This window comes from Oratosquilla oratoria, chromosome 7 (genome assembly GCF_046742065.1).
Source record: "Oratosquilla oratoria isolate Oo_2021 chromosome 7, ASM4674206v1, whole genome shotgun sequence".
NCBI lineage: Eukaryota > Metazoa > Arthropoda > Malacostraca > Stomatopoda > Squillidae > Oratosquilla > Oratosquilla oratoria.
In genome coordinates, this window is record NC_134783.1 from 80,939,775 (window position 1) to 80,964,895 (window position 25,121).

The 25,121-nt window shown below is 39.4% G+C and overlaps 1 protein-coding gene across 2 annotated transcripts in view; it reads right to left on the reverse strand.

Moving 5' to 3' along the window:
• Ide (Insulin degrading metalloproteinase) overlaps positions 1 to 23,485 on the reverse strand; it is a 66,492-nt gene extending 43,007 nt beyond the window's left edge. The window contains exons 1-10 of one of the 2 annotated variants that reach the window (XM_076188431.1): positions 23,146 to 23,485; positions 12,531 to 12,700; positions 12,220 to 12,427; positions 11,474 to 11,643; positions 11,248 to 11,370; positions 7,590 to 7,792; positions 2,549 to 2,749; positions 1,790 to 1,927; positions 1,396 to 1,499; positions 1,096 to 1,291 (exon numbers count right to left, since the gene is read on the reverse strand). In XM_076188431.1, coding sequence (XP_076044546.1) covers positions 1,096 to 1,291; positions 1,396 to 1,499; positions 1,790 to 1,927; positions 2,549 to 2,749; positions 7,590 to 7,792; positions 11,248 to 11,370; positions 11,474 to 11,643; positions 12,220 to 12,427; positions 12,531 to 12,700; positions 23,146 to 23,384 — 1,752 coding nt within the window. In that variant the 5' untranslated portion in view covers positions 23,385 to 23,485. Of the gene's footprint in view, positions 1 to 1,095; positions 1,292 to 1,395; positions 1,500 to 1,789; positions 1,928 to 2,548; positions 2,750 to 7,589; positions 7,793 to 11,247; positions 11,371 to 11,473; positions 11,644 to 12,219; positions 12,428 to 12,530; positions 12,701 to 17,235; positions 17,280 to 23,145 lie in introns of those variants that run through there. The other variant, XM_076188432.1, reaches the window with a different exon arrangement.
• Between the last annotated feature and the right edge of the window lie 1,636 nt (positions 23,486 to 25,121).

The window sequence follows — 25,121 nt, forward strand, 5'->3', positions numbered from 1 at the left end:
TGTGTGCGTGTGTGTGTGGGGGGGGGGTTAGAATATCAAAGTGATCAGAGAGTGATTCTGAAGCAATGTTTTCTGATGGGAGTTAAAGACATGGAAAATAGAGGGTTAGTGGGCAATCCAGGAAGAGTTTGGTTATAATGGCTTGGAAAGGGATGTGAAATGTGAGTGGTAATGATTAGGCATCTAGGTAAACCCAGATAGTGGTTTCTTATCATTCTGGTTTTGGAAGGAAGGGGAGGGTAAAGGACAAATAAACGTGTTCCCTGCAAGCAAACACAGTTGGGTTCAAAATGTTAGTGAAGAGGGAGCAACTTTTCCCAATTTGGGATGAGTCTTCATCAGCTCCACTGAGGGACTGGGTGCACAAATGTTTGAGTTGATGGGATACAATTGTTGATGTGGGATGCATATCAGTGGGGGTTTAAGGGGAAGTTGGTTACTTTCATCAGGGGTTCTTCAATGTGTGTGGGTACTGTTGGGTCATATTTTGAGAGGGAAGGAGTATTGTTTTATGAGGATGGAGAGGTGGGTGGTTCTTTATAAAGAGGGTTTGAAGGTACATGTTAAGGTGGAGGCGGGGTGTGTGATAATTTTTGGATGGTGGTACTTTTGACGGGAGGGGGTTCAGAAAGTGAGGAGAAAGGATTACGGATTTGAATTTGAGATTGACTGGCAGTCATCCATGCCAGATGACTTGAAGCAGAGTTTGAGGATAGACTGAAACAGATGGTGGCCAAAGAACTGAACTGTTACTGGGTAGAATGTTGTTACTACTACATAGGTGGAGGAAAGTTTTGACTGAATATACTGTTGGTCTTAGTCAATGTCTCACACTCAGCATCAACTTCCCTGGTGGGAGTTGAAGCCTTGGGACAGAAGATGGTGAGGTAGTAGTTGAAAAGAAGAAAAGTCTAAGAGGAAGTCCTAGCACCCAAATGGAAAGCTCATACAAGAGAAAATCACATCATGTCTGCAGCAGTTTTATACCATTCTTATCAAAGAAATACAAGCTCACATGGGTCATGAAGCCCATACGTTCATAACTTAAACCTACAGCTATCAGTGCAATGTAAACTTCAAGTCTATTTCACCTACCTCTTCATGCTTTAGAAGATCAAAGTGGGTCGGAACAAACTCATTCTTGGGTGGTAACTGGAGCTGGTCATTTAGCCCTGCATTTTTCCACTGCTCTAAGGTTTCTTCTGCTATAGGTTCCAACTTATACCTGGTTCCATACCATTTCTCTACTTCTGTTACTTTATCTTCTAAAGTTTTACCTACAACTGCAACCCTATAAGATAATAAAGATACATCCTTATTCTGATCTAAACTTACATACATGTCTAAATTCATGATTTCTTTTTCTGACACTGGTTATTATCAACAAAAGCTTACCTTATATTATCTGGTGTCAAATAATCTAATACCATATTAATGAGTTCTGCCTTGAAATCATACAGAAAGTAGCCACCACAGAGAACCTCTTCTGATTGATAATACTGAGAAATAAAGTTTATAAAGTACCACATTAATTTTTCTATATCACCTCAAAAGTATCTTTCTCCATAGCCCCCACAACATTTACTTTTTCATTCAATACAATACAAAATTAAATCTATCAAGTATGAGCTTTATGTTACACTTTCCTAAAGTATCATTCAAGTTTCATCACACTGCCTTTATAATTCAATGCACCTAAAATATTAATTTCATGAAACTAAGGGAATGCAACAAGAGTAAATAAATGCAGCTATCAACATAAAAAAAGCATCTTTATCCAACAACATACATGTAGTTGTTCTGACAAAGCACAGACATAAGTTTGGGGTCTCTCTTTGTCTTTGAAGCGGAAGGTCATAGCATTTAAATCACGACATTCTTCAAAAACCCATTCTTGTGGACCTTCTTTCCGAAGCATATTAAAGTACTGAAAAAAAAAAATAATAACTTAAGAAAATCATGGATAAATGCTTAAAAAGCATAGCACACATATATACTAACAGGCTTTTTTCCTCTTATAAGGAGGTGGTCCAGCAAGGCATTCACCCATCTTTCACCCTATCCCACACCCATCCAAATATTCCTATCACATTAAGGCTCTTCCTTTCTACCTTCTTCAAATTCTAAGCCTCTGCTCCATGCAGTGCCATGGGCATGGTCATTCCCTTGTAAACAGCTGGTTTACCCTTAATACAATTAGTAACCAGCGTATGCACTGACCCCCCCATCCATCACCCACCTGTTTCCTTTTTATCTTAGATCCTTGTGGATATGAGGTCATCCCTGCCCCCCCACCCACCCACTGCCCAGGTCAGAAGCAATGCAATAATTTACAGCACCAATCCATAATGGAGAAAAGTTTTGAAAACTAAAAAAGCAGTTTTCCTAACAGTTTTCTTTACCCAAGATTCATCCTTTATACACACAAAACACAGCAAATGTAAGAGCAAATACCATATCTCCTTATAACCTATTAGAAGTATGCACATCTAAATTCAATTACACATATTTAACATTTCAATAAACAGTAGATAATCTAAGCACAAACCTGAAATACTGCAGTGACAATACTTTCAACATGTTCTATCCCTTCTTCTGTCAGATCTACATTAACCACAAAAAATGAAAATCCTTTGGCACCAGTCTTCTGTCCTCCTACGAGAGAATTGACCCAGCCTTGTGCCTTCAGGTAAGAAAGAAGAGATCCTGGTCCTTCATGGCCAATAAGATGACCAAGGTAATGTCCCGGCTGTAAATAATGTTAATAAAATATTAGAATGTGAAAACAAATCCCTGCATCGACTGTACATAAACCATACCAAAATCTAAATATATAAAACTGCATCAGAAAAATAGAATAGCAAAATATGTCAGTTGTAACCACTAGAACAATGACTAAATATATACATACATACACATACCAAAGGCTTTTTCCCCCTTAAAAGAGGTAGCCAAAAAAACAAAGGCATAAAAACCACTTTCACCCATTCCATCTCCAACATACTCCACTCCCCTCCACCCTCTTCCCTCCCTCTTATCTTGGCACCTCCTGGATGATGGGTCATGCCTGCATCTCACCCACTGCCCTGGGTCAGAAGCAGTGTTACAAGACACAGCATATCCACAGCAAGGCCGCTTCATTAAATCAGCCCCCTCCATCCCCTCATGCAGAAAAGGAGATGGGGAAAAATCCTTTCGGGCTGCGTCAAATTATTTCTCAAACATACTCCCTCACCCCTCATCCCCCACCCACTCCACCTCATGCATCACAGCATCATCCATACACAACCATTCTCCATTCACCCCTATCTTCTGTCCTCTCCTATCCTTCCTCAACAGACATTCCCCTCTTTTCCAATGCCCCTTTTATTCCATCAATCTATCTCATCCTAGATTTACCCATGTTTACTCCTTCCACCTTTGCCTTCCACACCTCTTTTACTAATCTTTCTTCACTCATTCTAAGTGTCCAAACCATCCCAATACTCATTCATCAACCCTATCTCCCAACTCCCTTTCCACCCCTGTTCTCCTCCTCACCTCCTCATTTTTCATTATATCCAGCCTAGTAACCCCTTTTGTCAGATGGGGTGAAGGGGGCTTTGGGGAAGAGGGGAATGTCTGTTGAGGAAGGAAGGGAGAGGACGGAAGACAGAGGTGAGTGGAGAATGGTTGTATATGGATGATGTTGTGACGACATGAGGAGGAATAGGCGGGGGGGTGGGGGGTGGGGTAGTATGTGTGAGTAAATTTTGACGCAGCCCGAAGGGATTTCTCCCCGTCCTCTCCTTATATGCAAAGGGGGACGGAGAGGGGGGGTCGCCGATTAAATGAAGCGGCCTTGCTGTGGATGTACTGTGTCTTGCGACACTGCTTCTGACCCAGGGCGGTGGGCAGGGTTCAGGGATGACCCGTCATCCAGGAGGTGCTCAGATGAGAGGAAGGGTGGGAGGGGTGTGGAGTGTATTTAGGGATGAAATGGGTGGGAGTGTTTTTATGCCTTTCCTTTTGTGGCTACCTCCCTTGGAAGGGGGAAAAAGCCTTGGTATATGTATGTATGTATGTAGTAACCCCTATCATACTTCTCAGGCACCTCATCTCAAACACATTCAAACTTCTCCTCTCTTCCTCTCTCATGTTCCATATTTCTGTCCCGCACAGTGATGTTGGCACAATCACTCCTTCATACAATCTCCTCTTAGCATCCATTCCCAAATGTCTATTTCTCATTACACTTTTTAATCCCCCAAGGCATTTACTCACTTCTCTCAATCTACATTCTACCTCCACCTCCACTCCTCCCTTTCCTGCCACATTCGCACCCAAGTATCTAAAACTATCCACTTCCTCTAGTCTCTCTTCCTTAATACTCACTTCCAGTCTGCTGCCACTTTCTCCCCTTGTACATCTCATCACCTTACTTTTACCCACATTTATCTTCAACTTCCTTCTTTTGCACACCTTCCCAAACTCTGTCACTAACTTCCTCAATCCCTCCTCTGATCCTGCTACAAGCGCAGTGTCGTCAGCAAACAACAACTGGCTTATCTCCCACTTTTCTCTATTTTCTTTAACCATCTCCAATCCCTGACCCACCACCCTTGCATTTACTTCTCGCACCACCCCATCCATGTATAAATTGAACAGCCAGGGCGACATAACACATACCTGATGAAGTCCCACCCCACCTCAAACCACTCGCTCTCTCCATTTCTAATCCTAACACAAGCTATCCTACTCTCATAAAAACTCTTGACTGCTCTTAACAGTTTTCCTCCTATCCCATGTATCTACAACACCTCCCACAGTGCCTTCCTGTCTACCCTGCTGTAAGCCTCTTCCAGATCAATAAAAGCCCAAAAAACATCCTTACCTTTTCCTATACCTTTCTCATATATCTGTCTTACCACAAAATTCTGATCTACACAACCCCTGTCCTTAACCCACACAGTTCCTCACCAACTACTCCCTCTGTTCCTCTCCTAATCCTCTCAATCAAGATCCTCCCATAAGCCTTTCCAATTACACTTAAACTAATCCCTCTGAAACTACTACGCTCATACTTGCCCCCTTTTCCCTTGTAAAGTGGAACTATATGGGCACTCCTCAAGTCCTCTGGCACTCGACCCTCTCTTAAACAAACATTAAACAACCTCACCATCCAGTCCACCATCACTGTCCCTCCTTTTTTAAGACATTTTCCATGACACCCATCCAACCTAGGTGCCTTACCTGCTCTCATGATCTTAACAACTGCTTTCATATCATGTTTCCTTATTTCTCCTCCATTTTCCTCATTCATCACAGTCATTTTCTTAGCACTTCCCACTACAACTACCTTTCCCTCCCTATCTTCCTTCACATTTAGCGACTCCCTAAAATACTCTGCCCATCTTCCTCTTACTGCCTTCTCTTCCATTATCATCTCTTCATCTGCACTTTTACCTTTTCTTCTCTACTTGATTTGCCTCCTCTTCCTCTCAATTTCTTTCTAAAATATCTTTTTATTACTTTCAAAATTTTCTGTCATACTCTTACCCCATTTAACATCTACTCTCATCTTTGCCTTCTTTATCTTATACTTTACTTCTCCTCTTTAATTTGTACCTCTCATATGATTCCCCTGTCCTATTTTATAACCAATCTGAAAGCTTACTTCTCTTCTACAACCTTCTTTGTTTCCTCATCCCACCACTCACTACCCTTCCTTTTATTTCTTCTCATCCTCCTTGTTCCACACATCATCTTTGCACACTTTGTGACTCCATCCTTGAACCATCCCCATTCCTCCTCCACTCCTAGTTCTACTCTATCCATCACTCCCTCCCATTCCTCTCTCAGCTTCTTGTGCTCCTCCTTTTCTTTCTCACAATTCACTCTATGTACCTCCCTACCTTCTGTCCTTTTCCTCCTCCTCCATCTATCCAGACAAGGTAATGCAAGGGTAGTGGGTCAGGGGTTGGAGATGGTTAAAGAAAATGGAGAAAAGTGGGAAATAAACTGGTTGTTGTTTGCTGACGACACTGTGCTTCTAGCAGGATCAGAGGAGGGATTGAGGAAGTTAGTAACAGAGTTTGAGAAGGTGTGTGAAAGAAGGAAGCTGAAGATAAATGTGGGCAAAAGTAAGGTGATGAGATGTACAAGGGGAGAGCATGACAGCAGGGTGGAAGTGAGCATTAAGGGTGAGAGACTGGAAGTGGATAGTTTTAGATACTTGGGTGTGAATGTGGCAGGAAAGGGAGGAGTGGGGGTGAAGATAGAATGTAGATTGAGAGAAGCGAGTAAATGCCTTGGTGGATTAAAAAGTGTAATGAGAAATTGACATCTGAGAATGGATGCTAAGAGGAGGTTATATGAAGGAGTGATTGTGCCAACAGCACTGTATGGGGCAGAAACATGGAACATAAGAGAGGAAGAGAGAAGGAGTTTGAATGTGTTTGAGATGAAATGTCTGAGAAGTATGATAGGGGTTACTAGGCTAGATAGAGTGAGAAATGAGTAGGCGAGGAGGAGAATGGGGTGGAAAGGGAGCTGGCAGATAGGGTTGATGAAAGAGTATTAGGATGGTTTGGACACATGGAAAGAATGAGTGAAGAAAGGTTAGTAAAAGAGGTGTGGAAGGCAGAGGTGGAAGGAGTGAATATGAGGGGGCGTCCTAGGACGAGATGGATGGATGGGGTGAAAGGGACATTACAAAAGAGAGGAATGTCTGTTGAGGAAGGACGGGAAAGGACAGAAGATAGGGGTGAATGGAGAAAGGTTGTGTATGGATGATGCTGTGATGCATGAGGGGAGAGGGTGGGGGATGGGGGGTGAGGAAGTATGTACACGAAAAAAAAATTGACGTAGCCCGAAGGGATTCCTCCCCATCTTCTCCTTTTCTGCATGAGGGGACGGAGTCTTTTTTTTTTTTTTCCAAATTTATGAAGCGGCTTTGCTGTGGATGTGCCGTGTCTTGCGACACTGCTTCTGACCCAGGGCAGTGGACAGGATGCAGGGAGGTGCCAAGATAAGAGGGAGGGAGGAGGGTGGAGGGGAGTGGAATATGTAGGGAATGGAATGGGTGGGAGTGGTTTCTATGCCTTTTTCTTTTTGGCTACCCCCCATGTAAGGGGGAAAAAGCCTTTGGTATACGTATGTATGTATCAGCTGTATCAGTGTAAGTCACTTGTTTATGTACACCACAAACTCTAATAACCTTATCAATTACTATCATTTTGCATTGAATGGGGTTACTCTTATGGATTAGGTTGTTTTAAATTGTTGAAATCTATTCAAGTGTTTTCCACTGGTCTAGGGCAGGGGTGGACAACCCTTGACACACATGCAAATCCTGGCAAACTAAAGACTTTTTCCCTGCACATGAAACCCAGAGGCCACCTTAAAAAAGACAACTAATAAATTTCCAAATTCTTTTGCATGACCATTTGTAACTGCATGCTGCACTGGGCAGTGTATTGGGGGCCCTAGGGGGCGATGGGAGAGGCCCCATAATTGTATGTAGACCTAGCCCCAATGAAAATACAGAATCACCTGCAAATGCAAACCTGTACATTGATACGTCTTTACAATAACAGATATTTGCTTACCGCTGTCCTGTAATGCGGGTGAAGATCAGGAATAGGAAAAGTGATGTTCAAATTACGAATGTCTTTTACAGGTACGATGTATCCAATCTGCTGGCACTGCTCAGGTCCAAACGGGTGTTCCGGCCACTCGGGAATCTGAACATCTTTGTTTGTTACATCTTTGAACAGATCAACAACCATTGTTTCTAATTCATCTAAGCTTTCTGTTGAAAGAAAATATCCAATAAGGTAACATGCCACACTGTCTTGCACTTTCAAAACATGAAATACATGTATTTTATTCTCAAAAAGACAAAAAACAAACTAACAAGCTGGCAATAATTCTAAAAACATATTAGTCATTCAAATGTAATGTCTCTCCTTTCTTCTTCCTAACATACCTTCCTACTCTTTCATTTCCACCAAACAGTGGTCACTCCATAAACACCCTTCCTCCTACTGTGCCAACCCCTCTCAATGTCAATGGAATACAATGGAAAAGCAAATCAGGAGACCTTTTGGTCCATAATGAGGCCAGCTGAAACATAAAAAAGTGGGGGGAAACTATTACGTTACTTAGATGTCTGTCTGCTCAAAATATATTTCTTCAAATTTGTGGATTCCAACTGACTGAACAGGAAGTATATTCCATTTGTTCCCTACATGATACCCTTACATATCTCATTTCCCTTCAACATCCCAACAATTATCAAACTTTTTTTTGTATTCACTATTCCACATGCTCATATCAGAACCAGCTATGGATACCTGTTTGTGGAGGACCTGTGGGGCATATGTTCTTGTCTTCAAATCCCATCAACACCCTCACCTCTATCTGGAACTCCAGCCTTGAGGGGCTGGTACTCAGTTTCCAGATTGGTCCTAAAATCTCTATGAACACTCATTCCTCCATTTTTTCACAAAGGAGAGCTGACAAGCAGCAACTGCTCCACTCCCCCTCCTACTAGTTAACCACTTCAGTACGAGTCAAATTCTCATGGACAGCATCGGTTGCCATATGTACACTGTATCACACTACTCACATTATAAAATATAAAGCCACTGCTGTATTACTTGTTATCTTTTACTCTGAGTAATAACAAATACAGAAAATGTGATCAAAACAATTCACAGAATCTGTGGATAACTCATGTACAACAGGAAAAATATACAAAATAATTGAATGCTCACTCAAGGAAGGAAAACTACCAGGAGACTGGAAAAATGCCAATATAGTGCCAATATATAAGGAGGGAAATAAGGAAGACCCAACAAATTATAGACCAGTCCCTAATTCAGAAAGGGACTTAGGAGTAATCATCACCAAAGACATGTTGCCACATAAACATATAAATAAAATAGACGGAAAAACATACAATTTGTTGAGATCAATAAAGGTGGCCTTTAAATACCTGGATAAGGAAATGATCAAAAAAATATTACAAATACTGATAAGGCCAAAACTGGACTATGCGGCACTGATATAGTCACCCAGTACAAAAAAGAATATAAGAAAATTAGAAAGAATACAAAGAGCAACAACAAAGATGGCCCCAACACTTTCAAACCTGACATACGAACAAAGACTGGCTGAACTGGAATTGCCAATCCTGGAACAAAGAAGAGAATGAAGGGACCTACTAACCATCTACAGAATTATGAAAGGAAAAGAACACCTTGATAGAGAGGACTTGTTAAAATGGGACAGAGAAAAACAAGAGGACATGCAATGAAACTCAAAAAGGATAACTACAGAAGAGACCTGAATAAGAACAGCTTCCCACACAAATTGGATGAAAAAATAGTGTGTGCAAACACAAGAATTTAAGAACAAACTTGATCTTGTGAGATACAAAAATGGGTCACCACGAGCATAGCTCCCCTTCCTGTATAATACAACTAGGTAAATATATAATCAAGATGCCAACACCGACATCATTGTGTACCCACTCGCGCTTCATGATACCTACATAGGCGTCATCATATCAAAGTGGTTAATGATAAAGAAACAGACCCACACTAACACATGGACCGCTACTTGCATATGTGAGACAACTGGTTTCTAGTCAACAAAACACGAGGTTACTGTTACTATTATCATCATATCCTCACCTACATGCTTGTCTTGCATGGCACAGAGAGATACAAGAATCCTGTACTCTTAATTCCTATTATTTTGGGTGGTTTCATTCTACTGGGGCAGTCAAGGGGAGGGGGATTCAGTGTACTAGGATGTCATTTGGAGGAGGGGGATAGATAAGGGTTAAGCCCAAACTTGATAGGCAATTCCTTCCAATTGGGTCTGGTGGGGGCTTGGGTGGTCTAAGGCAGAGGTTTATACACTGAAGTACATTAGAGGGCCCTGTACCAGGGTAATGACATGGTAATACAGTCGATACTTTAAGGACTGTTTTCAGGTGAGATGGCTGTACCACCCTCCTTATATGGGGGGAAAGGGGCTCTTGGTATAAAAGTAACAGCTAAAGGATTTTATCCATAGATAAAAAACAATGTTTTCTCCGCAGACATTAAATCCCCAGGAACCATTGACAGGATCAGTCTTATGAGACTGATATCAGAGACTCATTTTTCAGTCATCCGTCTTCAAATCTTGTATCCACATGCACCTCTGTGGTGTTGATATTTGAATTCTCGACTGGGCCAAAGATCTCTATCAACTCTGAGTATTTCTTCCACTTTTTTCACATATGCAGAGGTGACAGCCAGCAAATGTTTCCCTCTTCCTACTATAAAGCTGGTGAAACAGAAATGCCCCACCCTAATACATACATACATACATATACCAAGGCTTTTTCCCCCTTCCAAGGGAGGTAGCCAAAAAGGGAAAGGCACCTCCTGGATGACGGGTCATCCCTGCACCCTGCCCACCGCCCTGGGTCAGAAGCAGTGTCGCAAGACACAGTACATCCACAGCAAGGCCGCTTCATTTAATCGGCGACCCCCTCCCCCTTTGCATATAGAGGACGGGGAGAAATCCCTTCACAAAGCCCCTAATACATGATACACAAAAATCCAATATTTCTTCTAAAGAGATCTATGGGAAGACCCAAGGATTGTTGCCAGCTGCTGTGGGGCTCAAGGTTTCCACTCAATGAAACTCAAAATGACAATTACTATGAGTATATACATTACACAAACATCTAAGTAGCGTTCTTTCGTCATCATGCTATATGCACAATAAATCATACTTCTTTCTTAGGGTGGTAAACACTAATCATGATGGCACAGTTGTACTTTCAATCTTAATATATATGTAAGTGGAGTAAGAAACACAGGAGTCTTAGTCCAAGTTTATTCCTGACTAGTTTCGCAAGTATGCTTTTTCCTTTGAAAAACCATACCTGCGAAACTAGTCAGGAATAAACTCGGACTAAGTCTCCTGTGTTTCCTACTCCACTTACGTCAACCTATCAGGATGCCTCAACTTTATATTATATATATATATATATATATATATATATATATATATATATATATATATATATATATATATATATATATATATATATATATATATATATATATATAGTACGTGATATATATAGTATGTGATAAGAAAAAGTTCAAGATACACTTAGCAAATGTACATTTGACAAGCCAAATATAAGAAAACAGCACAGGAGTTTAAAACAGTGCAACAACAATATGCTAGACTAACCTTTTCCTAAAACCGAAAGGGCCATTATATTTGCTGAATACCATTTTTCATGGAATTGCAGTAAGGAATCACGAACACTAATGCCTTCTTCTTTGGGGATGGTGTCCAATGTTTCCTTATTACCTGTACAAATTCAAAAGTGAAAATCTGCTTCCCTAGACTACAGAAATATGTTTTCAGACATTCATGAATAACACATGAAAAAAAGGCAAACAATAATACTTGCCAGTTCCAAATTTGCTGAAGTCATGCTGGGGATTAGCTGTTGTCCTTTCTAATTGAGAAAGTCTCCAGTAGTCATTCTGAATATTCTTTTCATGTTCAGAATTGACTGCATTAACTTCTCTGTCCACACTACTTTCATTGAAGAGAGGAGTAACAAAAAACTGTGCAAACCTAGAAAAAATGTACCTTAGTGAATAACCTTTCCTAAGAGAGAAAAAAATATGACCAGACTAAAAAATATCATGGCAGTGTACAAAAAGATATCAATCAATTTAACTATACAGCTTTCAAAAATCAACAATATGTTAATGCTCAAATATGTGCTAAGCACTGCTAAAAATACATTCAAAACTAACATGTCCTCCATCATTTTAAGTATGTATGAAAGAACACTAATGCAACACAAAACATAAAATGTCTGTTATGCTAATCAAATAATAAAAGCACAGTAACAATCTCTTCTACACAGCCATGAATTAACAGAACTCGGCTGTATCTTATAAAGGATGAAATACAGCACACATAATATTACTTCTGCTTGAAAACAACACTGAGGCTAAAGAAAGTAAACAAATCAACCATCTTCAGACTAGAGCAAGAAAATAATGTATAAACTAAAAATTAAACATCAGGATTATTGGGAACCAAGACATCAAAACACTACACAATAACTACTTCTGTTATTTCTATTGCTACTACCTGTATTAATTTTCTCACTAGTGACCTACAATATTCTGAATATCTCACCTGTCTAATGCACCTGGGAAAGCGTCTGGTGTGACATCAAAATAATAATTTGTATGGTCAGCTGCTGTGTATGCATTACTTGAACCCCCATGCTCCGACAAATACTGGTTATACTCATTCTCAGAAGGATATTTCTCAGTTCCCATGAACAACATGTGCTCACAGAAGTGGGCCAATCCAGGGAGCTCCCATGGATCAGACATGCTACCTGTAAGAAAAGATCAGAACTAATAACCCAACAATTAAGTGGGTTGGGTCTTACTAACATGCCTATCATCTCCATTTCCCTTCAGATAATTCCTCATACATACCTATATGTACATCTAATGCAGCTGCAGATTTATCTGTCTTTGGATCAGATACCAGAAGCACTTTGACACCATTATCAAGGACCAGCACCCTGTACATGCGCTGATCCTCCTCCGACTTGATGACATTGTTCCACTGTTCTTTCAAACCCATGACTGATGAATTTAGAGACCTGTAAAAATAAAGAACTAATTAGAAACACTTAGTATAAACATAGTGTAAACCTCTGCCATGGCAGTCCATTTCCCTCCTTATACACATACATTAATAAAAAACATACATCTGTTGTTCTGAACACAATTCTCTAATGATGTTTGAAGTATCTCTTTAGTTGTGGATCAATTTAAGAATCTAATTAAAAAATGTGTATTATGTATGACATCGCACCTAGGTAAAGAATAACACTTGGGCCACATATAACATCCATGATGTCACATAACTAACTAGTTAAACACCATATAAGGATGTAGCCTTTATTTGTACGATATTTTGCTTATTACAGTTTTTTCAAGTACAAGTTGAGACGCACATGCTTGAGATTAAATAAGAGGAATGGAAGGAACGAGGAAAGAAAGAAGTAGGGGGGGAAAGAAAGAAGTAGGGGGGGAATGAAGAGGAGGAGGAGGAGGAGGAGGAGGAGGAGGAGGAGGAGGAGGAGGAGGAGGAGGAGGAGAAGAGGAGGAGGAGGAGGAGGAGAAGAAGAGGAGAAGAAGAGGAGAAGAGGAGGAGGAGAAGAGGAGGAGGAGAAGAGGAGGAGGAGAAGAGGAGGAGGAGGAGGAGAAGAGGAGGAGGAGGAGAAGAGGAGGAGGAGGAGGAGAGGAGGAGGAGGAGAAGAGGAGGAGGAGGAGAAGAGGAGGAGGAGGAGGAGAGGAGGAGGAGGAGAAGAGGAGGAGGAGGAGAGGAGGAGGAGGAGGAGGAGGAGGAGGAAGAGGAGGAGGAGGAGGAGGAGAATGAGAAGGGGGATTGAATACTGGGAGAGGTTGAGAAGCCTGGCCCAAACGTCCGCGGGCAAAATGTTCACAAAGGGTAGTTTAAAATTCTGTTGGCCATGGGTATTAGAGGAATTATGTGGGGCGAGATGTTGAACATGCCCCTATTTTGTTCAATAGTGTTCGTTCCTTGAATGATTGCTGCTTCCAAACACTTCCTGCAGATCTTGTTTGGTTCTCGTATCAGCCGTTCTGCATTATTCCAGTCCATCAGATGGTTTTCACTGTTCCTATGTGTCACACATGCATTGGTGGTGACATCATGCCTGACGTCATAACAGTGCTTACGTATTCACGTCACGTGATGTTTCTCTGATGTAAACTTTATCATATCCTGAGCACGGAATACGATAAACATCGGCTTTGGTGCCCAGTGTTTGGTTGTTGTATGTTCTCATCTTCGTGATGTCTTTTATCGTCCTGTCACAAAATCGCATGGTCCAGATGAAATGGCAAAACTGGATTTTGAGAGAATGCAACTTGAACGAACTAACAGACAAAATACATAGTCTAATAAGCAGTTCACTGAAGGAAGGAAAAGTTCCAGAAGATTGGAAAAGAGCAAATATAGTACCAATATATATGGGGGAAACAAAGAAGACCCTACAAACTATAGATCAGTCTCTCTTACAAGTACGGTAGCAATTTTTTTTTAAAGAATTATCAAAATTAAATGAGTAAAGCATTTGGAAAAAAACAATACTAAATCTGAGGCAGTTTGGATTTAGACAAGGAAGATCATGTGTCACAAACTTGATGGGTTTCTATTCAAGACTAATATAATACAAGAAAGATGGATGGGCTGATTGTGCATTTCTAGACCTGAAAAAAGCTTTTGATAAGGTGCCACATAAGAAATTGCTACAGAAATTATAAACTGTAAAAGGAATACAGGGCAAACTACTTAGGTGGATGGAAGACTTCTTGCATGAAAGGAAAATGAGAGTGGTGATAAGAGACAAACATTCCAATTGGGATGAGGTGATTATTGGAGTTCCACAAGGAACAGTTTTGGCACCAATAATTTTTGCTAAATATACTAATGATATGGATGAAGGAATTGAAAGTTATATGAGCTTCTTCGCAAACAATGCAAAAATGTTCAAAAAAAGTGAAAACCGAATTAGATTGTGAACCGCTGCAAAGCAATTTCAATAAAGTATGGGAATGGAGTAGGAAGTGGGAGATGGAATTCAACATTAAGAAGTGTAGTATAATGGAATTTGGAAGAAGCAAAAAAAAGAATAGTGGGATCATATACATTGGGAGAGGAAGAAATTAAAAAAGTGGAAAAAGAGAAGGACCTAGGAGTCATTATTATGAATAATATGTCCCCTGAGAAACGTGTAAACAAAATTTTTGGAGAAACTTATAATTTAATAAGATCAATCAAATTGGCATTTACATACCTGGACGAAGAAATGGTGAAGAAAATACTAGTCACTTTGATAAGACCAAAATTGGAATATGAAGCAACAACGTAATCACTAAGTACAAAAGAATGTATAAACTTGAAAGAATACAAAGAGCAATTACGAAATTCACACCAATGCTCTCAGAGACTATCATATGAGGAGAGGCTGGCAAAACTTGAGCTACAGATATTAGAGCAAAGAAGTGAGAGAGGAGACTTGATAACTATTTATGGAATCATGAAAGGCATGGAAATTATTGATCGAGAGGATCTAATAAAATGGGATAATAGAGATACAAGCGGACATGAAAAGAAAACAAGAACAGCTTTCCCCACAGGATTATAGATGTTTGGAACAGGTTAATGAAAATGTGGTGTGTGCAAAAACAATACACGAATTTAAAAACAGTCTAAATAAAAAGAGATATAGAGATGGGACACCACAAGCATAGCTCCCCTTCCCGTAAAATAAACTAGGTAAACAAACAAACAAACAAACAAACACACACACACACACACACACGAAGAAAATTCTAATCACCCTGATAAGACCAAGATTGGAATATGCAGCAACGATATGGTCACCAAGTACAAAAAAAATGTATAAAAAAACTTGAAAGAATACAAAGAGCAATTACAAAATTGGCACCAACACTCTTAAAACTATCATATGAAGAGAGACTAGCAAAACTTGAACTACAGACACTAGAGCAAAGAAGAGAGAGAGGAGATTTGATAACTATTTACAGAATCATGAAAGGCATAGAAATTACTGAGAGAGAAAATCTGATAAAATGGGATGACAGAAATACAAGAGGACATGGAAAGAAAATAAAAAAAGACAGCTATAGAAGAGACTAAGGAACAGCTTTCCTCACAGAGTAATTGACAGCTGGAACAAGTTAGATGAGAAAGTGGTGTGTGCAAAAACAATACATGAATATAAAAATGGTTTAGATAAAATGAAATACGAAAACGGGACACCACGAGCATAGCTCCCCTACCCGTAAAATACAAGTAGGTAAATACAACTAGGTAAATGCAACTAGGTAAATACAACTAGGTAAATACAACTAGGTAAATGCAACTAGGTAAATACAACTAGGTAAATACAACTAGGTAAATACAACTAGGTAAACACACACACACACTTGGAACAAGTTAGATGAGAAAGTGGTGTGTGCAAAAACAATACATGAATTTAAAAACAGTTTAGATAAAATGAGATATAAAGATGGGACACCACGAGCATAGCTCCCTCTCCCGTAAAATACAACTAGGCAAATAAATACACACACACACACACACATTATATATATATATATATATATATGTACACATGAAAGAATATTAAGATAACAATATAAATTTGCAATAAATTTTTCATTACACTGAGTAACACCCCCCAAAGAATTTATTCCATTAACAATACCTACCAGGTCAAAAGTTATTATATTTTGGCAGAGTATTTACAACTAAAACCTATTCATTTTTCTAACACACATTATAATTATTTTTTCTATTTATAGATCTATATATTTATTTTTTTACAAGAAAAAAATTATATATTGCTCCCCATGAACAAACCCACCATATGGTTACTCTGTTTATTTAAATAAAAACATTCCAACACTTGTTCATCTGTTCCCCCAGATCATATTCCAAATGGTTGAGCTAGGATAGAGGTAAATGTCCAAATTGACACACATTATTATTTTCCCAAACTTGTTTGGATAACTAAAGGGAATCACTACATTTTCATCATCATAGAAATTATCCGGTCTCACTAATTACCGACCAAAACCGACCAATCCCAAACAAGGACGGTTTTTGCTCAAATGCACAAATTTATATAAAAAAAAAAAATTATCTGTCAATTTATAGTTTCACACAACCAACGATTTTGATGTGTGGCTTATGTGTTCCTGGTGAGAAATGTTGTGATGTGAACGATGGTGTACATCATTTCCGTCGCAAATGCGTACCTTTCAAGTAATAAATTATTGAACTTACGCACTTAGGCCTACATCTCCCCAACGATCTGGGGGGGGGGGGGACCTGTGGGAAATCGGGGTTTTTGGGTGGGGAGCACTAATAAATCGAGTAATGCGCGTTGCAAAACTGCTACAAAATGTGCATAACTTCAATAATTAATTACTTGAAAAGTACGCATTTGCGACGGAAATGATGTACACCATCGTTATCGCAACATTTCTCACCAGAAACACATAAGCCACATATCAAAATCGTTGGCTGGGTGAAACTATAAATTGTCCAAATTATCATATGGTTGCATTATTTTACCTATTTTCTTTAAAATGTGTGATTTCCATGTAAATTGATCAAATAGAAGTTTTTATCCTCTGCAAAATTACCGAGCACGACTACAAATACCGGGCCGAAATCACCGGCGATTATTTCGGCCCAGAATTTCCCCAGTCAATATTATGACAAATAATCCACTGGACACTTGCCCCGTTCTAATACTATATTCGGAAAGGTCTCATGTTCATATTATCACACACAATTTTGTCAATAATAAAATTGTCCAATTTAAATAAACCCAAACTCAAGTTCATGTTATTTCCAAATTTTCTTTTTATGAAACAAGAATCAATAATATTTCTTTCTATACTATTATTACAAGAAGTAATTATTTTATAATTTCCCCAGTCAATATTATGACCATAATCCCTTTGGTGGCCAAATAATCCACTGGACACTTACCCCGTTCTAATACTATATTTATGTTGGCCTATTCTTTTATCTAAACCGTTGCTTGTTTGGCCTATATAAATAAAATCACAGTTTTTACATGGTATGTTGTAAATACAAACTACTTTACTTCTTTGAGAATTTATAATTAACAGGCTCTTAATGTTATTATTGTTTTTAAATACTTTTTGGATACCAAATTTTTCAAAAATGCTAGGAAGATTGATTATATTTTCGTGGTACGGAATTGTTAACATATTTTAATAATTAAATTGTTTGACCTGCGAAGTATTAAGAAAACATTTCCTAGCTTTGATTTTCGTTTTGGATATTTTAAAATAATTACTTCTTGTAATAATATTATAGAAATGTTATTGAATTTTGTTTCATAAAAAGAAATTTTTGAAATATCATGAACTTGGGTTTGGGTTTATTTAAATTGGACAATTTTATTATTGACAAAATTGTGTGTGATAATATGAACATGAAACCTTTCCGAATATAGTATTAGAACGGGGCAAGTGTCCAGTGGATTATTTGTCCACCAAAAGGATTATGGTCATAATATTGACTGGAGAAATTCTAAAAAAAAAAATACTTCTTGTAATAATATTATAGAAAGAAATATTATTGTATCTTGTTTCATAATTTTTTTTTTTAAATAACATGAACTTGAGGTTGGGTTTATTTTAATTGGACAATTTTATTATTGACAACATTGTGTGTGATGATACGTAACATGGGACCTCTCCGAATATCCTCTGTCCTCTTATGTATATATTGTTTCTTTCTGTATTGTTTTTCTGTACCTTTGAAAATGTCTTAATAGACGAAAACTTTCGGTATCTTTTTTTTTCAATTTCCCGGTGGTTTCTGCAAAAATAGTTCACGTGTGTTTTGTGATTTCTTTGCATGTGTGTGTGTGTGTGTGCGAGCGTGTGTGTATTTATATACTTGTATTTTACGGGAAGGGGAGATATCGTCGAGTGTGCTTATATGTACATGTGTGTGTGTGTGTGTGAGAGAGATTCATCTTGGTCTTTTGGATCATGTGTTGGACTCGTGATCGACAGCTATTTCCCTCCCGCAAGAGAGCTCAGAGCTCGTATGTCCGATCTATGAACTTACACGCACACACATCCCCAACTCCCCGCCCACGAGAGTTGGAGTAACGACTCGAAGCGCAGCGATACTGAAAAAAATTCAACCCTGGACAGGATTCGAACCAGGTACCGCCGATACCTCAGAATTATACGTCTGATCCTTTCCCAATCGCACCACCGAGTCATTTGTGCACTGAGGTGTGTGTGTATTTATATACTTGTATTTTACGGAAGGGGAGATATCGTCGTGTGTGCTTATATGTGTACACGTTCACATGTGTGTGTGTGTGTGTGTGTGTGTGTGTGTGTTTATATACTTGTATTTTACAGGAAGGGGAGATATCGTCGTGTGTTTATATGTGTACACGTTCACATGTGCGTGTGTGTGTGTATTTGCAGGGAAACAATGAAAATTAATATTTGGCTTAATTCCTCTTTGGTTTGAGCCACAACCCTTAATGGCACAATAAGCCATATTGTCAAGATCTGTATATACCGGCATATATAGATCTTCATTATCAGAATATAACTAATTGCGTGGAGTGGTGCGAACGGAGGAAGCAACAAGTCCATGCAACGAACCAGCTACAACTAATAGCGACGGGACGCGCGAACCCCACTTTGAGCAGCCAGGTGACGTCACGGGCCCGCTGCGCCAACACCCTCGAAATTCGTTCGGAAGTGGTTAGACCTTGATGCTATGACCTTATACACACACACACACACACACACATACACACACAACTCCCCGCCCACGAGAATCGGTGTAACGACCCGAAGCGCAGCGATACCGAAATAATTCCGGTCCTGGGCAGGATTCGAACCAGATACTGCCCCACTTCCGTACTGGCAGTTCAGTGCTCTATCAACCGCGCCACCGAGTCGTGTCAGTGTGTATTCACCTTGGTCTTTGGATCACGTGTTGGACTCGTTATCGACGGCTATTTCCCTCCCGAAAGAGCTCAGAGCTCGTATGACCGATCTATGGGTAATATTATGACCTTACAAACATACACCCCCACAACTCCCCGCCCACGAGAGTAGGAGTAACTACCCGAAACGCAGCGATACCGAAATAATTTCGGCCCTGGGCAGGATACGAACCAGGTACTGCAGCACCTCCGTACTGGCAGTCCCGTATTCTATCAACCGCGCCACCGAGTCGTATGTGCGTGTGTGTGTGATTCACCTTGGTCTTTGTATCACGTGTTGGACTCGTGATCGACAGCTATCCCCCCCCCCACCCCGAAGAGAGCTCTGAGCTCGTATGGCCGATATATGGGTAATGCTGTGACCTTACACGCACACACGCACCCAACTCCCCGCCCACGAGAGTTGGAGTAACGACTCGAAGCGCAGCGATACTGAAATAATTTCAGCCCTGAGCAGGATTCGAACCAGGCACCGCCGGCACCGCCGTAATCACTGTCTGGGACTCTACCAACCGCGCCACCGTGTGTGTGTGTGTGTGTGTGTGTACTCTGTGCAACACCATTTTCCACATTGTAATTTCTGAATGGTAAGAAAATGGATAAAGCCTGTGAGAAATCATTTTTCATTCATTTTATTTTATATTTTTGTGAAGGGCACTTTTGGGGCACAGGGCAAAGGGGCAGGTGCTCGGGCACCCCCAGCACCCTACCCCCCCCCCTCTCTGCACAGGCCTGGATTGCATATAGTTGAATTATTTCAACTATTTTCTTTAAAGTGTGTGATTTTCATGTAAACTGACCAAAGAGAAATTATGTTTTTGGCTTCTGCAAAATGACCACCCACAGCTACGAATACCGTAACAAATTAGTACATGGTTGCATTATTTGACCCATTTTCTTTAAAATGTGTGATTTTTATGTAATTTGATCAAAGAAGTTACATTTTTAGCCTTTGCAAAATTACCGGTATTCTAAGCTGTGGTCGGTCATTTGCAGAAGATAAAAACAACTTCTCTTTGGTCAAATTACATGAAAATCACACATTTTAAAGAAAATACTTCAAATAACTCAACTATATGCAATCTATTACACTAACAACACAATAGTAAGAAAATAAGAGTAGTTTGATCCATACCACCAGTGATCATAGATGGCGGGCTGGACGGTATTCGTTTTTTAAGAAAATAAGCCAAATAATGCAACCATATGCTAATTTGTTATGGTATTTGTAACTGTGGCTGGTAATTTTGCACAAGCTAAAAACAATCTTTGGTCAAATAACATGAAAATCACACATTTTAAAGAAAATAGTTGAAATAACTATATGCAATCTATTACACTAATAACACAATAGTAAGAAACTTAATAGTGTAGTTTGATCCATACCACCAGTGATCATAGATGGCGGGCTGGACGAATCGTAGTTGTGGCCGGTAAAGCAAAGGATAAAAACGTAACTTCTTTGATCAAGTTACATGAAAATCACAAATTTTAAAGGAAATATGTCAATTAATGCAACTATATGCTAAATTTTTTAGATAAAATTGTGCATTTGAGGAAAAACCGTCCTTGGTCGGGTTTGGTTGGTAAATTCGTAGCTACGGTCGGTAACTTTTCTTTGATCATATTCCATGAAAATCACACATTTTAAATAAAATAGGTCAAATGATGCAACCTTATGCTAATTTTTAACGGTATTCGTAGCTGTGGCCGGTCATTTTGTAGAAGCTAAAAACATAATTTCTCTATTAAGCGGCCCATACACGATCAATTAAATTGACCGTGTATGGGCAATATATCGCCCATACACGGTATTTAATTGTCAATTCAGAGTATTGACAATTTAATTGCGGAATATAATTGATCGTGTATGGGCCACTCACTAATAACAATAGTAAGAAACCATTCTACCAGTGATCATAGATGACGGGCTGGACGGTATTCGTAGCTGTGGTCCGTAATTTTGCAGAGGATAAAAACGTAACTCCTCTTTGATCAAATTACATGAAAACCACACATTTTAAAGAAAATATGTCAAATAATGCAACCATATGCTAATTTGTTACGGTATGCGTAGCTGTGGTTGGTCATTTTGCATAAGTTGAAAACAATTTCTTTGGTAATTTCTTTGGCTAAAAATGTAACTTCATTTTTATCAAATTACTTGGAAAATCACACATTTTAAAGAAAATATGTCAAATAATGCAACCATATGCTAATTTGTTATGGTATTCATAGCTGTGTTTGGTAATTTCTCTTTGGTCAAATTACAATACATGAAAACCACACATTTTAAAGAAAATAGTTGATATAATTCAACTATATGCAATCTATTACACTAATAACACAATAGTAAGAAACTTAAGAGTGTAGTTTGATCCATACCACCAGTGATCATAGATGGGCTGGACGAATCGTAGCTGTGGTCGGTAATTTTGCAGAGGATAAAAACGTAACTTCTTTGATCAAATTACATGGAATCACACATTTTAAAGAAAATAGGTCAAATAATGCAACCATATGCTATTTTTTATATAAAATTGTGCACTTGAGCAAAATCCGTCCTTGTTCGGCTTTGGTCGGTAATTAGAGTCTGACGGTATTCATACCTGTGGTAGGCAATTTTGCAAAGGATAAAAACGTAACTTTTGTTTCAAATTACATAGAAATCACACATTTTAAAGAAAATAGGTCAAATAATGCAACCATATGCTTATTTTTTTTTTTTTTTATATAAAATTGTGCATTTGAGCAAAAACCATCCTTGTTCGGGTTAGGTCAGTAATTAGCGAGACCCGAAATTATCAGTCAGTTGTACTCCAGTATGATTATCATGAGCACATTTTTCACTTTCTTTTTTGCATTTGAAATATTTTTTTAATATGGAATGGATACATTGTTTAAGACAAGTTCAATTAAAACGGGTTAGGAGCTAATGGACAATGTATGTTCCACATTAAATATCCATGTTTGGATGATTCTAGAATTTCACCAAATTATCTGGTTATAATTAGGATTCAGGGGTGGGGGATAAAATTGTGTTTGTAGACAGGACCTCAAAGATTCCTGTGGCTGTTCCCATCTTAACAAATACCAGGTTAGGTTACAGATTCAAATACACAAAGTCCATTCTATGGAAACGGATGAGCAACTGTCCAAATTATTTCCTAAAATAAACATTATGCAGTAAAATACAATTTTTGTTAGCACACTGAACAAAGGTAAATAATTTCCTTTGTTTCGAGTAACATGCAGGTCAAAAACACCAAAATTATACTACTTTGTATGGAGCAACAGACTGATTATCTTTAATTCACTCATTAACAAAGATGTTAAAACCTTCCCGATTAGTATCATAGCCATAGGCATAGGGTGCAACAGCCTACTTCCTGACAGTAATCCTTACTGCTCCATTAGACTATTTTTTTCTGAATTAAGTAAAGACTCTGACACACATGACATACCTGAAGCCTGCAAGAGCTCCTACAGTGGTAACTTGTCCCAGAATACTTCTGACAGAAGATTTTCGAGTACAGGGAGAAAACAAAACCTTGGAATCCTGAAGTAGACGAGACAATCGCCTTCCTTTATGGGTTCTTCCTAGACTTCTAATAGTGGTTATAGTAAACCTGGGGCTTGTCAGTAAACTTGATATCCCACCGCCATTACCATATAAAATTTTAGTGAGACGACTAGCAAGCATCCGTAAGATTATATTTAACTTAGCAACACAAAGAAACAACTGCACCACTCCCGATCTTGTTCACAAATAATGACAACTATGGCTCAAAATTTGCGCATGCGTATGGTTGTTCATCATATGTAGGGATCAATTATACCATCTTATCTACTGATTAGAAAGCATTTTGACATGAGAGGAAACAATAACATTTACAAAATATAAGGTTACATAAAACGTATTATTTTGTCAATAATCTTGAAATCGCCTACTCGACATAATTCCAACCGGTTTCTATATCCATGATTAACTTACATAAAACATGTAAATTACTACGGAATAAGCATGCCAAACAATTCCAGAACTGATTTTATGGAATGAATAGCTAACAGCCTCATAATCCACAAGGATTAATTTTCGCTATTTATTTATATTCTATGTGGCTTCTGTGTACTGCAGGGTTTGAATAGGTTGTATTGTAATTTCATGTGTATAGTATGAAAATTGTTTTATATAACTAGCTAAAGTAATACCGTATGCTCTTTTTTATGATAACTAGCGCTTCTGTCCTTGAAGGTAGAGCTGCGCCTGTAGTGACGCGCCGCTGGTCAAAACAAGACTGGCCGTCACACATTTCTTTTTATCGATTGCAAGTATATACAAAAGAAAACTTGCGTGGGTCACAACCTGCTACCTCCTAGGAAGTCTAAAAGTCTATGCCATCCGGAACCCCAGGTAAGGATGACCAGTCGTCTTTTCTGTAAAGAAAAAGTCATGGTGAATGGGTATACTTTATAGTGTATAGGCCATATGCTCAGACTCCAGTGTATAGTCATAAGACGATAGAGGGAAAGAAATAAAGTATGAGGGACATCACCTAGGGGGTGACACTTCCATTAGGCATCCAAGTCGGTATGAGTTGAGCGCGCCCAAAAGCCTCCTCATTAGTCCCTCCGGTGAAGTGGAGGGCCCCGCACGAAGAAATCCAGATGCTGGACAGGTGCCACATAGTGAACCAGCGTGTTGGCCCCCACTGCGCCACAGTGTTGGCAGTCCTCATGACGTCCCGCCACCTCCTAGAAACACCGACACCCTAGTCGAAGGCGATGAAGGACCACTTCTTGCGCCCTGGAGAGACGTATTCCTGTGGCAAGCTTCTCGTAGTTGGACGTCTTCTTGTACCACAGGGCTAACGGCCTCCTACGCTCCATCAGCTTGTCCTTCTCTAGCTCTCTCCGGGTCAGTGTTCTTGCAGAAATGGTCAAGATATCTGCCCGAATCGGGAGCACACCAATACCGCCTTCCATGTGGTGAGTGGCCGCTGCTTTCCTCGCCTCTCTGTCTGCCTCTTCGTTCCCCGGCAGGCTGATGTGTCCGGGAATCCAGTTTAGGACAACTAACCGTCCTTGCTCATGGAGGGACCTAATCTGAAATAGCAAAAAAGTCATTAGGTGCACACAGTCTTGATGTAGGTCTTTATTGATAGTTTGAATCAATGATAGACTATCAGTATGAATTACAACATGGCTTTGATGGGTGTTGAGGGCGTGGATCAGTGCTAATCCCACTGCAATTCCCTCCGCTTGCATTGAGCAGCGAGTGCTCAACACCCTTACTCCCTGTCGTGTGTTGTGTGACAAACACCGCACCGGCCGTCTTGTGCTCAGCATCTACTGATCCGTCGGTGTAATACACCACGGAGTTTTCAGGTGTAACGACCCTCATAGTCTCCTCTGCTTTCGCCCGCAGCTGTGGTAGTGG